The 18762-nt window shown below is 36.8% G+C and overlaps 1 protein-coding gene across 1 annotated transcript in view; it reads left to right on the forward strand.

Moving 5' to 3' along the window:
• The window catches only part of ACSS3 (acyl-CoA synthetase short-chain family member 3), a 190386-nt gene that overhangs the window by 15064 nt on the left and 156560 nt on the right, over positions 1–18762 (forward strand). The window contains exon 2 of the mRNA XM_011994395.1: positions 14630–14774. Within this exon, the coding sequence (XP_011849785.1) occupies positions 14630–14774 (145 nt within the window). The remainder of the gene's footprint in view (positions 1–14629; positions 14775–18762) is intronic.

An 18762-nucleotide genomic window follows, 5' to 3' on the forward strand; every position in this document is an offset into this window, starting at 1 on the left:
TCTAACTAATGAATCCTTTAATAGATTAAAAAAACACAACTAATTTTAATTTTATCCCTTTGTGCGGCCTCTCATTTTTTGTTAGAGGTGATAACAAGTAGGAAGGCAAGGCAAAGACAAATCAGAAAAGAGAGAATAAAGGGAGATAATGGGTTTCCTTAGCACCAGCTAGATAATGAACTCTTAGATAATTGAGCAGGCTGCACTGTATTCAAGTTTCAAATTATCAAAATGTTAATGGAAAAAGTTTCATCTAGGAATGTGGTTACAGATAGTGGGGTAATTGACAAAGATAAAATAAAGGTGTACTTCGTAACATTGTTCTCAGATTATTTTGAGGATAAGGCTAGAAAAAAAGGATAAAAATTTTATGTTTTACTTAGCATTAAAGTTATGTCCAATGGTGTCTAGTTAGTGTAGTTGGATTTATCTTTGTGGCTATGTCTATGTTATGTTTGTGTCTGTGTGTTTAAGATTTTTTTTTGGGTGCAAGGTATAGGTTGGATGCTAGATGGAGATGTAGTGTGATTTAATTATCAAGGGAGAGGTTTTATAAATGCAAGGCCTAGGATTGAGACTTACATTTAAATTACTTTCATTGGCATTTATTTATTCAGAAATAATTCTGAGTCAGATGTGGTGACTCACGGCTGTAATCCCAGCACTTTTTGAGGCCGAGGTAAGCGGATCATTTGAGGTCAGGAGTTCGAAACCGTACTGACCAACATGGTGAAACCCCATCTCTACTCCAAAAAAGTTAGCCAGGCACGGTGGCTCATGCCTGTTGTCTCAGCTACTCAGGAGGCTGAGGCAGGAGAATCGCTTGAACCTGGGAGATAGAGATTGCAGTGAGCTGAGATCGCACTGCTGCACACTCCAGCCTGGATGACAGAGCGACATGCTGTCCCCACCGCCACCAAAAAAAAAAAAAAAAAAAAAAAAAAAAGAATTCTGATTAAAATATGGGTTTATGACTTTTTTCCCACTGTAAAAATAGGAATTACTTTAAATTTTAATTAGGTAAATGCAGGAAAGTCAAATATCTTGATATATTAGGCATAGTTCCCTTCAGTGTTTTTGTTTTTGTTTTTTTTTTGAAATAATTATAGGCTTACAAGAAGTTGCAAAAATAATGCAAAGAGTTCATTTGTATCCATAACCCAGCTTCCCCCAGTAATAACATCTTATATAACTATAGTACATTATTAAAATCATTGGCATAATGCAATGAACTAAGCTATAGGTCTTATTCAGATTCACCAGTTTTTGCATTTATGTATTTATATTTTATGTGTAGGTGTCATGCCTTTGAAAAATCAAGAATCTATGTCTGTCAATCTGTTTGACCCCCTGGATCTCTATTTCTGTTCTTATAGAGAAATGGAATTGTACTATCTATCCATATTATTTGGCAGCTCTTTTTTTCCCCTTGTAAGAAGTGTTTTTTCCATTTTTCTAATTCATTATTTTTAATGTACACAGAATATTTAACACATTGGGTGAATATATAAGTATTTCTTAATCTTTTCATATTGGCATTTAGATGTTTTGTCTTTATTTGCTATTGTAAATAGGCAGATAGACTTTCATCTTTGGGCTTGGCATTCCAAGGATATTTTTTTCCTCTCTCTCTCTCTCTCTCTCTCTCTCTCTCTCTGTGTGTGTGTGCGTGTGTGTGTGTGTCTGTGTGTGTGTGTTTCTCTTTCCTTCCTTCTGGTGAATTCTTAGCAGATTTCAATGTATGTTATCCAGCCATTCTCCAAAGAAAAAAATAAATAAATATTGTAAGTTCCTACCATCTTTTTCCTTATGAAATATTTGAAGACTAAAGAGAATAACTTAGAGGACACTCAACACTGAATTTTGTGAAATCTTAGTATTTTGTCACATTTGCTTCAGAGCTTTTTATCATAAGCAGTAAAACATTACAGACACAATTGATGCTCCCTGTGTATCTCTCCCAATTACATGGTATTTACAGAAACAATCTTAGAATAATTTGTAAGTCTCGATGGAAAGGAAAAGTGCTTTTTGGACATTCTAAAATGATTGATTGTATTCCCTCTCTTTAATAAGAGCTAGTATTCAACATCTCCCCATGGACATGAGCTAAGTGTTGAGCAGAATGAGTTAATGAATATGCTCTCTGCCTTCTAGGAGCCTCCACTGTAGAGGAGCATTTCATCAGAACATTACAGCGTGTCATTTTTGCATGAGTTATAAGCTGAAAGAGAAAGAAATGGATAGTTAAGATAAAGATGTAATATGACAAAAATGAAAAAATGTATGGTCCTAAAGTCCTCAGGTTTAGAGAACATTAATGTCAATCCTTGTCTATTTCCCTCCTCTCTTCCTCCCATTTCTCCTTAAAAAGAGCAGCGTTAACACCACGTCAGCTAGTTGGGGTCCTCCTCCCCTGCATGGTGCTGCTGCTGCTCTTTCTCTTTCTTCTCCTTCTCCTCATTTCCTTCTTTGTTCATCATTTCATTATTGTTATCATCAGGAATACAGGCTTCTGTTTTTTTCCAACAAGTACTAGCTGTCATTAGGGAGAGTACACCCTCCATTCCACTCCCTCTTGGTGCTCTGGATAATTCTGAGGTTTCTTTAAAGTTACCTACTTGTGACCCTGGGGACATCCTGGATTGTGGGTCTGGTTTCTAGGAACCTGCTCTTGTTTGGAGTTTTGTTCTTTACAAGTTCATCATGACATTTCGGAATTGGTTGATTGGGGATCACTGTTCCTAAGAGAGTCCCTAAGTGTTAAGCATGAAAAGGACTGACTGATGAAGCGTGCTTTCCTTTAAAAACTGTACTTTTAAGTTTATGTTATTAGCACTGTATTGGAACTTAATATACTTATGCTTTGAAACCTAAATGTTTTTATTTTTTACTTTGACCCTTAATATTAATCTAATTAATTATCATTTTACATTTTCCACTTTTTTAGATTAAACCAAATCCTATGTCCTTTCACTTATTGTTTTTTCCTGCATGTTCCTGTAGAATACAAATAAACAAGATAAAAGGTATCCTTAACTTCTTTGGATTTATTGTCAGGCATGACTCACAACCGGAGAATCTTTAAGATCATTCATTTATGACTTTTCTCTTCATTGACAGTGGATTCAGTTCAGATAACCAGGCACTGATTTCCTGAAAGCTTTTCTTTCTATTCTTTTTCCTGTGGGCTGCAATTCTCACCATTGGCAAGTCACCTAGTTTTAATCCGAGGTGATCTGGCAGGGCTAAAGATGCCTACGTTGTCCTTTCATGTCGAGATGGGACAGTCTGGCTAGAGATGGTGTGATGGGACCAGATTCTGAGTATACCTACTCATGTAGAAAGGATCAGTGGGACTAAGGAATGCCTCTGTCTTTGCATCGGGTTTCTCTGCTAAGATAATTATCTGTGCTATGGAGAGATGTGCTTTCCAAGTACTTTTACAAAAACAATATCCCTAGCGGTAAATTAACATACAGCTATTATTCTGTTCCAAGTAAGCAATTACCCAATTTGGAGAGTTTCCTGGAACAGTCAGTTGATACTTCCCAAGGCCAAGTATCTGTAATTTAGATAGGATATCACTGTGTGAAGAAAGTAAAATGTTGCCCTCTTAAAAATACTTAAAGCCTGCTCTGTTTCTGTGCAACAGTAGTCTTTTGAGTTAGTCATTGTTTTTGCTGAGCACTGACTATTTACCTTATAAGACTCTTTTTATTATTTGTCAGAAGAGAATGTGTCAACAGAGAATTTGTAAGGAGAATGTGTCAGGAGAGTATATTACATTTCACATTTATTCAGACTTACAAGCTTTTATTTTTAAATAATCATTGAGCATTTGTTGTGTGCCATTAATGAACTAGCACGTGGTCCCTGCCTACAGAAAGCAGAGAGTCTGGGAGGACACAAAATTACACAAAAAAGAACCCAGATACTTAAAAGCCGACATGTACGCATACCGTTTTCTTTTTCTTCTGTGTTATTATTATACTTTAAGTTCTGGGATACATGCACAGAATGTGTAGGCTTGTTACATAGGTATACATGTGCCATGGTGGTTTGCTGCACCCATCAACCAGTCATCTACATTAGGTATTTCTCCTAATGCTCTTCTTCCCCTTGTCCCTCACCCCCTGACAGGCCCCAGTGTGTGATGTTCCCCTCCCTGTGCCCATATATTCTCATTGTTCAACTCCCGCTTTTGAGTGAGAACATGCAGTGTTCGGTTTTCTGTTCCTGTATTAGCTGCTGAGAATGACGGTTTCCAGCTTCATTCATGTCCCTGCAAAGGACATGAACTGATCCTTTTTTATGGCTGCATAGTATTCCATGGTGTATATGTGCCACCTTTTCTTTATCCAGTCCATCACTGATGGACATTTGGGTTGGTTCCAAGTCTTTGCTATTGTGAAAAGTGCTGCAGTAAACATATGTGTACATGTGTCTTTATAGTAGAAGTTTAAAGTTGTTTAATTTAATTAAACTTTAAAAATCAGTTTCTCAGTTGCATTAGCCAAATGTGGCTATTGAGCACTCACATGATTGCTACTATGGTGGAGGAACTCAATTTTAAATTTTCTTGTGTTTTAGTTAATTTAAATTTACTTAGACACATGTGGCTAGTCGTTACCCTACTGAGCAGTAGAGACAGAGAACATTTCCATTGTCACAGAAATTACTAGACAGGGCTGCTCTAGAGAAGGGAGTGGGAAAGCTTTTCTTTTAAGGACCAGATTGAATATACGTGGCTTTGCAGGCCAGACTAGTTCCATTGCAACCTCTCAGTTCTGCTGTTGTAGACCAAGAACAGCCACAGAGAATACACACAATCAGTTGTGTGTTCCAATAACGTTTTCTTTGCACAAACACATAGTGGATCAGTTTGGCATGTGAGTTGGAGTTTGCTGACCCCAACCGTAAAACTCTGGTTTCTTTGGTTTTCTTTGCTCTTTTCCTGTTTGCCTCTAAAATTTCCCTTTACAGTATTCCATATTTCTCAAACACCTCCCTGCTTCCATCTTTGTTATCGCAACACACTTCATTGTTTCAAAACACTATAAATGATCACCTTCCACTGGTGTCCTGCTCCTGCCCATTCTACCTGTGGCCGCACAGCTATGCCTTCTTAACTCACCTTAGCCAGTCTGCTCATCTGCTAATGTGTGTGATAGTAGAAATTGTCTGATGGGGTTATTGAAAGGAGCCAATAAAATGTGTATAAAATTATGATCATAGAAGGCATGGAACACTCTCACAGTGATACATTAACACAGAATAGTTGAGCCTCAGAGCCTGACTAACACCTAATACCAGTGTGTCATTCATTGTGTGTGGACCTCAGGTGGGAAACTTGTCTCTGCCTCAATTTCCTCATATGTAAAAGAGGATTATTGGATGTCAGAGGTCCTTGAATAACAGCATTTTTTTCAACTTTGTTTTCTTGTAACATTGATGTGGAAAAAAAAAAAAAAAGACCAATTATTGGGCAGGGCCACTGTCTGTGTGTGCTGTTTGCATGTTCTCCCCATGTATGAGTGGGATTATTCAGGGGACTCTGGTTTCCTCCCACATCCTAAAGATGTTCACATAAGGTGAATTGGTATATCTAAATGGTCCCAGTATGAGTGAGAGAGAGAGTGTGTGTGTATGTGTGTGTGTGAGTGTGTGTGTGTGTGTGACTGTGCCCTGCGATAGGATGGTGTCCTGTCTGGGGCTGGTTCCTGCCCTGTGCCCTGAGTTGCTGAGACAGGCTCCGGCCACCCACAACCCTGAGCTGAATAATTCGGTAAATAATGCTCTTAGCTGTTCTTATTTATCTTTCTTAAATGTATGGATAGCTCACATTTATTTCAGTGTTTAATATTAGAAGTGTTTTGGGTCCTTATTTAGAAGTTTGATGATGTTTATGTGACTAGAAATACGCCCTAGGAACTTAACACTTGTTTATAACAATTAGCCTATGGAGAAACTGGTTTCCTTATATATCGTTTTGCTTAAAGTCTCCATTTCCTAAAAGCTATTGATGATGTTAAATGAAGACCTACTGTATTTACCTCACAGAGTCCTTACGAAGATTAAGTGAGTTAATTTGTGTTAAATGCTCATAGCATTGTCTTGATAAAGTTCTTTAAAAAATTTTCCCCTGATATTTATAGATGAAAAAAGAAAGGCATAGACATGTTAATTTGTCTACAGTCATATAAATAACTAGCAAATGATATGGCTAAGATTCGAACTCTAGTCTGTTGGCCTCAAAGGTCAGGCCTTAACACTCTACTACATTCCTTTTCACACCCATCAGCTCCTTACTACATTCCCTAGTTTAGAATTAATCTCTTTCTAATTCTGTGCTTTCGTCATGCTTACTTTGTACCTCTGTCAGGAAATTTGCCACATTTTGCTTCTTATCATAGTTATTGCAAACCAGTCTTCCTTTTGAGAGTAGAGAACATGTTCCCAGTTACAATTTTTTCCCCTTCCTTCACAGTCTCTGGTCTAATTAACAGAACATTATTATGAAATTTATTCAATATAAACACTTTTGAATAGAAAAATTATTATAGTTAATATTTGGGACTCTAATCTGTTGTAGTCTTCTTATGAGATAATGAATTATTTTTTATAAAGATTATATATTCACCTTTTTAAATATATAGATAATCAAATGTAGCCTTCATCTTTGAATTGTTTCCAATACGTTGACTTTGGTTGATTTAACTTTAGAGAAAGAGCCTGAAGTGCTTTTGTTTTATTGTTTATTTATTTATAAATTGTGATAAAGACCCATGTATATGGGAGGTCATCAAGGAAATAAATTGTAATGTTATTCTAAGAAGGAAGCTTATAAGAGAAAGTAAATATAAACCTGAACTTTTCAGTAATTTAGTAATAAATATATGCAAAGTGAAGAAATCAGTGACTGAGAGCACAGATAAAGTTGCAACATTATGACTACTAAATATGGTTGTGTTGGAGGAAGATTTCAACAGTTATTTCATACAAAGTGCAATATGGCACTTTTTGAGAATTTCATATTATAGGCCACACTGCTAAAAATATATTAAGCTTTGTTCTTGGAATGGGAGAGGATAGTGGAGTTGAAAGAAACATCTTAGATTTTACTAATTTAACTTTCTGTAGCTCAGTAACCAAATTTGTAGATTAGAAGCTATCAGTTACTCTCTGAGAAAATGCTATCATTCCCTCTGAAAGAAGACTTTTTTCCAATATCAGTCTTATTCCCTTTTATAATATTTGAATAGTAAATACATATTTAAATTAAAACAGTTTAGCTCTCAGAAAAGGGAAAGATGGAAATTGGCAGTGATGAAAAAATTGATGGGAAGAGAAGAATCATCATGTGAACATTTGCTACAAGCCACTTCTGGCACCCAGAGATCAAGACTGTGGAGGACAGGCTCCCTGCCTCTTAAAACCCCTTCAGACACCCACATACATTCACTGACTTAGCTCCATGTGTGAACCAAACACATTCCTCAGTCTCACGTATTTGATAAACAAGGCCACAGTCAAACATAGAATGGGTGAAGTTTATATTTGAAAAGACAGAGAAGACTCAGGGTAGGCTAAGGTGAAGAAGAGATCAAATCAGATTCAAGCAAGATTCTCTCAAAGGGCTGAGTCCAGGCTTTTATGCTGGATGTGAGTTAGCAGGCATTAATGAGCAAAGGGCAAGGACAAATACAAAAGTACCTTTTTTTTTTTTTTTTTTTGAGATGGGGTCTCGCCATGTTGCCCAGACTGGAGTGCAGTGGCTATTCACAGGTGTGATTATAGGGGAAAATAGAAAATTATGTAAAATAAGAAGTCCAGAAGGAATTTTAAAAGCTATCTTCTTTACAGATGACTTTGGGGAGGCCTTCAATCCTGTCTCTGAGAGCTCACATGATGCAGGTGCATCTTTGACTTCTTTACCAGGACATCTAACATTTCTGTAGTGACTATTTATTTACAGGAGCTGAGATTCTTCCCATTTCATTTGCCCTGGAATGTATCCCTCTGCCTCTTAAATTATGAAATATGACAATTTCAAAGTTTATTTGAATTTGCTGAAACTGATAGATCTTAAGAATTTTATATCAGTCAGAATAACCTAGGATATGCTGCAGAAATAAACAACACCCAAATCTTCCTAGTACATCATAGCCCAGATATTTCTCGCTCATCCGACAAATTGATCTTGGGTTATTAGGAAGATTTGCCCCAGGCCATCCATCCTCACTCACAGATATAGGCTGAAAGTACAGTCAACATGTGGGATGTCATTGGCCTTTGAGGCAGGGAGGCAGGGAGGAGGATGTGTAGTAAGTACCCACTGGCTTTTGGAGACTACTTTGCTTGCATTCCTTCTCCTGTGAGTCCCTGGGCTACAGAAAGCGACATGGCCATGCCTCATTTCAACTGGGTATGAAAGTGCAGTCTTACAAATGCCTAGAAGGAAGGCAACCAAAATCATGGTGGACAGCAGGAATGATGATTGATAGCATCTTTCTCTTTGTGATCTGAAGGTTCTGTGTAGCCATTTATTATTGACTTTTCAGCTGTTTGAGGTTGATTTTGTTGAAAAAATAAAAAGCAGAAGCAGAATTTTTATGGCCCAGATTTTAGTTTCATAAAACTGAGTTTAGATGTTGTTATAAGTGGAAGAAATCCTTCTTTTTACCAGAAGAAAAATTTAAACTTATATTTTTACTTAAATATTTTTATTTGATCATAATTATGCTGACTATTAAGTTGATGAGTCAGTTAAACCAAAAACTAAGCAAGGTAGACCATTAAAATTTGTATTTTTATTTAAAAATATTTAAATCACCCATTCAGTATGTACACACATGCTTAAATAACTCAGAAGTTTTATTACATAAAAATGTAGACTATCCCCTTTCTATCACTGCCCTCCAATTTTTCTCTTACCTGGAGTTTACCACTATTATTTTCTTAAGCATGTTTCCATACTGCTTGTGCACTTATATAATGCAAAACGTAGATAAACACACAGACAACTTGCTCTGGCTGTCTAAAAAACTAATTTTGGACATTGTTTCATATTGATATATGTATATATCACATATATATTGCATTCCTTTTAATGATGCACAATATGTATTTAAAATGTTGATAGATACTGATTTTGAGCCCTCCTAAGTTGCTGAACAAATTTATTTGCTCACCAACACTATACAAGAATGCTGTTTTCTCTTCACTCTCACTATAACTATGCATAATGTTTTTATATCAATCCAGAGGGGCAAATGACATCTTATAATTTGAATGTTAATTTTCTTGACTGTTAATAAGGTTGAGCATCTTTTTTGTTTACATTTACTGGTCATTTTTATTTTGTTTTCATCAGTGGATATCATGCTGAAATTGTTTCCCTATTGGATTTGTAAGTTTCTTCTTACTAATTGTACAAACACTTTAAATATTGCAAATATGTCTTTCTCTTGTTAAATATGTCGAAATTATGCTCTCCCCATACCCTGGCTTTATGTTCTCTTCTATTTTATGCACACACACACACACACACATACTCTTGCATATATATACACACATATATACACACATGTGCTCAACTGACTGTCAATATATAGGTAGTTGAGTGAAGTACATTTCAGAATCTGAATAAAGATCCTTTTTCACTTGTAAGTTAATGGAGGTTTTGGTTACTAAAATCCTTCTTCCTATCACTGTTTGAGGAAGAAGAGGCAATGAGAGAGGATTTCTAGACTTTCCAGAAGTCATATAGAGCCCTGTTCGTGTTCCACGAGTCTTAAATCTTGTACAGGATCCTCTATGGAGAAACCCCTCCCATCTCAGAAAGTTACACTCTAGGCCCAGAAAAGTTTCTGTGATGTCTGTGCATGAGCATGGGCGCAGGTGAGGGTGTGAGGAACATATGTGGGGGAGGATATGTGTGGCTTAATACTAGTAACCAAAGAAACCAAAATTGAAACTGTTTCACTTTTCAAATTGGAGAAGATTGGCTGTGTATGGTGGCTCATGTCTGTAATACTACCACTTTGGGAGGCCAAGGCGGGCAGATCACCAGGTCAAGAGATCGAGACCATACTTGCCAACATGGTGAAACCCCATTTCTGCTAAAACAAAAATAAATAAATAAATAAATAAATAAAGCTGGGTTTGGTGGTGCACACCTGTAGTCCCAGAAGGCTGAGGCAGGAGAATTGCTTGAACCTGGGAGGCGGAGGTTGCAGTGAGCTGAGATCATGCCACTGCATTCCAGCCTGGCAACAGAGCAAGACTGTATCTCACAAACAAAACAAAACAAAACAAAACAAAAACAAACAAAAAAAAACTGGAGAAGATTGAGAGTCATCTGCATTGAGAGGAGTTAGATGCTCATGTTAGATTCAGGGAGTACTGATGATAATATAGATTAATTCAGTATTTCCAGAAAGCAATTTGATTATTCAGTTTTAATGTGCATGTGTTTGATTGTAGGAAGCTAGCCTGCTAATGTAATTAGAAAGCAGTGTGACCAATATTTGTCTGCAAGAAACATCATCCTAGGATCATTTAAAATAATGACAATGTTGTGAAAAGCAATTAGTAACAACACAGGATTAATTTTATTATTGAACAGCCATTCATTGAATGGAATATTATGCCATAATTACCATAATTTTTGAGAATTCCTCAGGCCCTTGGGAAAAACTAGTATTGCTATCCTCAATACAGAGGCAAACGATTAAACTATATAATAAGTATGTTTGTATATAGAAAGAGTAGAAAATACTCTAAAGTATATTTTTTAGTATTTTTACAGTGAGCATTAGTTACTGTTATAATCTGGGGAGACAAACCATTTAAAACCTGTCCACGTATTTACAAGGAACGGTGAAGAGTCAGCACATAGAAGGCATTCAATTGACCTTTACTGAAATGATTTGATTTAAAATAAAACAAGAAACTCGTCATAGTAGAATAATCAAATCTTTGAGCTAGGAGGCTTCTCGCAGGTCACTTGGTCTAGTCAGCCACGGTAAACCAGTCTCTAAGCTTAGCCAATTTATATTGGTAGATTCATTACCTGTAACTGCCTCTGGACCATGCTGATTTGCTGTCTCCTGCAGCAGTTCTGCATAATATTGCCTGCAGAGCCTACCCTCATTTGGATCTTAATATTGCCTCCTCCAAAAGGTACTCTTACTTTAAAAAAAAATTGTCTAAAGGTAGTTTTAAAAAAGAAAATCCTAGGGTGTTAATATTTTCAATATTAAACTACTCTAAAGTTGCCAACAATTGAAAAAAATTCCAAGTTCAAGTTTTTTGAGTATTGTTTATAGAAGTATGTTGTATGTTTAAGGGCTTTCTTCTGTAATCAGACTGCTGTGAGCAAGTTGCTGTCATGAGTTTCCTTGTATGTAAAATGGGATTAATAATAACACCTGCTTCATAGGGAAAGGTTTTTTAAAATTAAATTTGTTAACATATTTGACTTGAAGTCTTGGACTAGAGTAAAAGATTGATAAGTGTTATTTAGAGACTTCTGTTTTGAAGACAAGACAGAGAAAATATACTTCCTTCTAAATACAATAAAAAACCTAGGACATTGTATATCAAACACACATAAGAAGACTCTGAAAGGTAGAGAGAAGGTCAACCAGCTAGCAAATTTAGCGATGTGAGGAATGGCATGGCAATGAGTTCCCTGGGTTCTGTTTTTCTTTCTTTTTGTAATCCACACTGGGTTTTTAAGAAGCTGGCAACCCAGAAGCACCAATAGGAACAGATTTTAAAAAGCCCCAATAAAAGCTTTCTCTCCCTGGCTACAGAACCAAGAAAGGGACAGCATAGCAAGACAGAAAACTTTTAGGTGAGGGCTGTCCTAATCCAGCCAAACACTCCAGAAAAATACTGTGGCCTCAATTTCATCCTTACCAGTAAAGACCTGGTGGAGAGTCTAGACTTCTGCTCTTGCCAGGGCGTACCAAGGTGCCCCAAACATTGACTCCTCCCTTGGTGGGGTCAGATTAGTTTATGTGGGGAGCTGAAACTTTCATTCTGGCTACGGTAAGAAGGTAAGGAGGTCCTCCCACCCAGCCACGTGGGAGGACATGAAGGGTATGGGGGAGCACTCACAAAGTGCCCTTCTCCTTTCACCTAGGATGGTGTTATAAAAAGCTCTTGGGAGCCTGAATTATTACCGTGACCCATCATTCATGAGCCATCCCCCAGCTGAAGTGGTGTCAAGGAAACCTGGAGATTAATCGGGACTTACACCTGTGCCTGGTAGTAATGAGGTGGCTCCCTGCCCACCAGTACAGTGTCAGAGAAGACCTGGTAAAACAGAAGATTTAAATCAGATTATTATTTTTGTTTATTTTTTAATTTTTATTTTTATAGATTTAGAGGGTACAAGTACAGCTTTGTGACATGCATATATTGCTTATTGGTGGAGTCCGGGCTTCCAGCATAAGCATCACCCAAAGAGCGTATGTTAAATCAGATTATTTAATAATCTGCAGAGTCTTGTAATATAAGACCTGAGGTGTCTAGATATGATTTACTCATTATACAAAGATCCAAAAATTATGTGTTATGCAAGAATCAGGAACATTTCACTCCGAATAAGAAAAACAATCAGTGGGTGCCAGCACTTAGATGATACAGAGTTTGGAATTACCTGACAAGTATTTTAAAACAGCCATCATAAAAGTGCTTCAGTGAAAAATTATGAACACACTCAAAACAATTTTTTTTACAAAGTTTCCACAACTAAGTAGAAATCGTCAGCAAAGAAGTGAAATATATAAAAAGTAACCAAATGGAAATTTTAGGACTAAAAAATACAATAATGAAAATGGAAACTCAGGGATGGGCTCAACAGCAGAATGCAGGTGACAGAGAAAAGAAGCAATGAACTGGAGCAGAGGAAAATATAAAATCATCTATAAGTGAATGAGTGACTATAATGTTGCCAACTATAACACCAGTTTAGACATCTAGACTTGGTTTTCAGGGATGGCTTTCTCCAATTCCTAACCACGCGTCCTGGGTATGATTCTTATCTCTATTCTCTTGACTTTAAAATGGAGAGTAAAAACTTCCCTAGTTACCCTGTCTGGGTTCTAAATCCTATGCTTCTTGAAAGTTTACTCATATTCTCATTCATTCATTCATCAAACAAATATTGAATGACTAATACACGGCAAGTGCTGTATATATTCTCCTCGTGATCTTAGGATCTAAAAGAGTGTCATATTCTTCTTGTAGTCTTTAAGACTCTTTGTAAGACTACAAGAAGAATATGACATTGTCTCTGCATTCAGGTAGATTACAGTGTAATGAAGGAAACATCTGAGTGGAGCAATGTTCTAAGTTAAGCTATGTGATAAGTGCTATGGTGGAGATACGTACACAGGTACACAGGGCTTAAGAACTACTTGGGGAGGGTGGTGGTAAAATGAAGGACAGCCACAGAAGTGGAAGCTGACTGAATTCAAGGAACTGCAAACTTTGTAATCGGTACAGCTGGAGTTGTGAAGTTGGATGAGTGGAAATGAAACAGAGTAGAACAACGGGTTTTGAGTGTCATCTAGAGCAGGGTCCCCAACCCCATGGACTGGGATTACAGGTGTGAGCCACTGTACCTGGCCTCTGTGGCTGTTATTTTTTAATGCTGCCACGGTATCTATAGCTGCTTTTAATCCAAAGCTTCATTTCACACAGGGCTCTTTGAGTGAATACCTAAAAGTGATATTCAGCTATTTAGCAAGAGCTTTTTTACTTGCTTCAATATATTTTCCTGTTATTTTGCATTGTTACTATATTTGGTAGTCTGACATTGGAAGAAATGGACCATTACTATACTTGTATATTTTATTCTAATTCCCATTTTACTAAAAATGTGGTATATGTAAAGCCTTTTCTTTTGGAAAATGAGTTATAGTTCCTTAAAAAGTTATTCCATGTATCTACATGATTTCTGTGTTTTCAAAGGAAAACATTGATCAATTAAGAGATGAAAAGCACTGAATTGCAAAGGTTTTTAAAAATAAATATTTTATATGCATGTCCCTTCTTTATTCAAATTATGACACATTTCAAACATGCAGAAAAGAGCTTATATATTCTTTGTGAAATTGAAAACATCACATTTAACTGAAATAAAAAATACATATAGATATTTCAAAGCAGAATAGAATTTTTCAGTAAGTTTTTCTTTTTGCAGCAGGTACCAAAACTTCAGTCACACATCTGCCATTTGCCCTTTCATAATCCCCGATGCCTCTGCACTGCACTTACATACAGTTTATTTCATCTATGTATAAAGCCTGATTTTGGTGCTCTATACTCTAGTTTTATCCTAAGCAATAAAATCCACAAAGTTGCCAGCTGTAATTGTGAGGTATGTACTTTTTTTAGTGCACATCAAAATAAATACATGTTTATTAAAATAAAAAAGTACACTGTGTACCATCTTAAATATTTAGTTTACAGCTATCATTACTTGTCATAGAATGCACTAGGAAACGTTGTTTTAAGGCCAGCTCTATCAAACTAGAAATATAATAACTTTGTTAAGTGACAATATATTTTTAAAGCAATCATTCACTTTTACTTTTCAATTATTTTTCAGGTTTGTGGAAGGAATGCTTAACATTTGTTACAATGCCATTGATCGTCATATTGAAAACGGTAAAGGGGATAAGATTGCTATCATCTATGACAGTCCTGTTACAAACACTAAAGCAACCTTTACCTATAAAGAAGTTCTGGAGCAGGTAATATCATAAACTTTATATATATATGTATATATATATAGGAAGTCATATAGAAATTACTTAAATAGCATACGTTCTCATTGTAGAGCCTTCAGTTCTCTAATGCATTGAAATATGCTGCCATGTTTTTCTTTTGATACACATTGGAAATGAATACAGGTGTGTTAACTCATGTAGACAGTTTTTATAGCCTTCAATTTATGTTTCACAGTGCTAAATGATGCTCATTTTACAGGGAGAGGATGACAAATCCTGAGAATATGTGTCAACCTTTCTCTGGTCTTTGCTCTTCATCCACATTACCATCACCTTTGGCTGCTCCCCAGATCTTGTACTATTGAAACAGTCTTCCAACTGCCTTCCCTGTCACCAGGCTCTGCCCATGTTAGATGATCACCAGTGTGTTTTTCCTAAGAAACAACATATTTCTCTACGCCACTTAAAAATCTATTTCTTTAAAAATGCTGTTATTCAGAGAGTAAAATCTAGATTGCTGTGGTGTCTAAGACATTTTGAAATCTGGTCATAGCATTCCTTCTAAGCTTCATTTTCCAAAATTCTTGACAATGCACACAACGCTTTCTTTTGCCCTGGATGTCTTGTTATTCCCTTAGACACTCCTGGGCCTTTGTAGCTCTTTGAACATGTTCATTCCTTTGGCTTATTTGCTCTTTTGAGTTCTTTCCCATCTGTGTAGTTCTTAGGTGGATCATATTAAGTGATGAGTTAGGAGATTTTTCTCTTTTATTAACATTAGGGTAGAAATAGGGCCTCAGAAGTAATTATAAAAAGTATTTGGGAAATACTTTTCCCAAATGGACTATGGGAAAGTTACTCAAATTCTGTGGAATATTTACGAAAAATGATTTAAAGAGAGGTAATGGTGTAAGGCAGATTTCTCAACTTTGGCACTATTGATATTTTGGATCAGATAATATTTTGTTGTGGGTGCTGCCATGTATGTGGCACGATATTTAGCAGCATCCCTGCCTCCACCTAACAGATGCTGATAACACGCCCCCACCTCCCCGAGTTGCGATGTCTGCACACATTGCAGCATCCCTGCCTCCACCTAACAGATGCTGATAACACACCCCCACCTCCCCGAGTTGCGATGTCTGCACACATTGCTAATGTCTGCTGAATGGTAAGATTGCCACTGGTTGAGAAACAGAAGTTGAGCAGAGTCTGTCATGCCAGAGTTTGGAGGCATTTGCTTTGACATGAAGGCTTTTAAAATTGCATTCTCTCCTTTTGCTTTTTGAACCCATTTAAGGGTTCCATTCCATTTTTAGAAAGTTTCATCAACTCTCCCTGACTCTTTGAAATTATATTCTTTTTCATCAGCAAGTTCTTATTTTGCCTTGTAAGAAATTTCAAGAAAGGCAACTCAGATTAAATAATCACCTTTCCAGTACTGAGTTGTTGCAAACAAGAGAGAAGAGTTAGACCAATTTGCTTAGACTGGGTGTCAGCCTGGTTGTAGCAACAAATTCCAACCTCAGCTAATTTAAACATTGAAGAAAGACCTTATGAAAAGGGAAGACTGAAGAGCCAGGCTTAGAAAAATAGTAAACCCTAAGGGAGAAAGAGCAGATGTGAGGAGTTAAGAAGAAACCACAAACTGTCCAGTAACTAGGCTCGCTGCCTTGAGTCAATCTTCTAGATTGAAAGACAGAGTAGGAACATCTGTTGTGCTGAACCCCTATTGACTCCAGTGGGGATGGCACCAAGTTCAAGAGGCCAAAGAAGAGACCCAGAGCCCCATACAAGTCATGGGGTTTTACTGGGGCCTTACATACTGGGGAGAGTCCACTGGTGGCAGGCTGGGCAGGAGAACCACACGACTTGCAAAAAGCATGCAGTTTCTATAGCATCTTCACTTAGCACCATCCTCCTAACAGTCTCTGCCTGGCAACTTCCATTTACCCTAAATCAAAAGGCTTTGATCCCAGACTGGATAGGGCTGACATATTCCTCAGATATAAGGAATGGATATGTGGATTGGCCACTCCTGGATTTGTATTCCCTAGCTCAGCAATCTGAACACATATTCAGGTGTGCCTGTCATACAGGGTCTTTCTCAGGGTATGGTCAAGTCAAGTCATTGCTGTCGAGGCGTCTACCATACAGCACTCACTTGGCCAAACTTAGGTGACTTGCCTAAACAATCAGGCAGTGGGGAAGAAATATCTTGTCCTCTTTTGATTTAATAGTAGGAACTGGGGCCCTCTCTCCCTCTAGGATGCGAACAAGGGGAATTTCAGTCTACTAAGAATGGGGTTCAAATGCTGGGCAGCTCAAGACAGAAAAAAAAAAACAAAATAGTGCTGCAAATACATCGTTTGGTATTTTTTATTGGTCTGTAACTGAAAACTATATTTTTGGGATTAAGTATACAGATACAGCTCTCACATTGGGGGTGAGTTAGAAAGGCACTCTGTTACCAAATGAGCTTGTTATTCTTATGAGGTTGCTTTCTATTGTAAGAGATAATGTCGATTTCCTGAAAACCTATTATAATCTATGTTTTGTTTTAGGATTGCATTTTCAGCTTAGAAGAGGTTTAGTCTATGATTAAAAATGGTGCCTGTGATTCTGGCATATTGCTGCACTCTCATGAAAACACTGGGCAAATTCTTATTGGTATACAAATGTATACCAAAATGTAAGTTTACTTACATATTGTAAAAATATTACCTATATCCACATATTGAATTTGATACATAATCAAACATCAGAGTCAAGGAAAAAGCTTTAGAGAAACCTAAAATAAGAAGAGTTGTTGCCATTCTCATTTTCTATTGTTGGTTTTCTATTAATTAATTACATAAGTGTATATGACAATTATATACATATGTTTTGCTTAGAAGCTTTCCTGCTAACTCATTTTTCAAACCCTTTCTGTGTTTGTGCTGGGTCCCTGGTTTCAGTTTAGCCTGACATCAAAGTAGCTGAAAGGACTTTCTCTCACCTGCTGACAGCTCTGATTCCCCAGGCTTTTCTTCTCTAAAGTACTAAAGGAAGAACTGTTAGGAAAGAGAGAAGCATTGTGTGCTACTTTGATTACTTGCTTCTGATTCCCTGTGGCCTTTATTTTGTTAAGTAGAGAAGACAGAGAAAGAAAAGATTTAATGGATAATTCCATTGAGAACAAACAAAAAGAAGTGCCTTTGTACGGTACTTGTTTTAATCTCCCATGTTTCATTTTTACTGGAAGTTTCTGGCTAGATAATACTTGATTAAATTAGTTTGTATTTCTTATTTAATTAATGAGCCAACAAGACAGGCTACTTTGTCTTGGTAACATGAAAGATCTGAAAATTTTACAGAATGATCGAGAAGCAGAAGTTTTCCAAAACTATCATTTTTTCTATAGATCTGAAAATACTTAAAATAATCCTTTATTAAGGTCTTTGTACAGAGATTTGGACCTAGTTTAAGATCCATCATTCATTCAACAAATATTTGTTTTGTATGCCAAACCCTGATAGGAATAAGCGATACAAAGTAAATGAACCCATTTCTTATTGTCAAGGAGATAAGAAAACATGTAAACAAGCAATTTCAATATAACCGAATAAGGATCATAATAGGGGTTAATGTTATATTCTGTAGGAACACATGTGAAGGCAGTCAACTCAGTCAGAGGTAAATAGAGTCTAGAGAGATTTCTGGAAGAGTTAATGCCTAAAGTTATCCCAATTGCCTACCCTCCACTTGAAATAATTTTTCCTCTAGATATCTTATGGTCCATGTTACCTGAATGTTATGTTCTCAGTGAGATGTTTTCTGAGCACACGAAATACAAATGTTCCTTTCCACACCACTTCATAAATTCATTTTTTCACTTTCTTTTTTTTTTTTTTTTTGAGACAGAGTCTCACTCTGTAGCCCAGGCTGAAGTGCAGTGGCTGGATCTCAGCTCACTGCAAGCTGCGCCTCCCGGGTTTACGCCATTCTCCTTCCTGCCTCAGCCTCCCGAGTA

The sequence above is a fragment of the Mandrillus leucophaeus genome, unplaced genomic scaffold, assembly GCF_000951045.1.
Source record: "Mandrillus leucophaeus isolate KB7577 unplaced genomic scaffold, Mleu.le_1.0 Scaffold455, whole genome shotgun sequence".
NCBI classification, from domain to species: Eukaryota; Metazoa; Chordata; class Mammalia; order Primates; family Cercopithecidae; genus Mandrillus; species Mandrillus leucophaeus.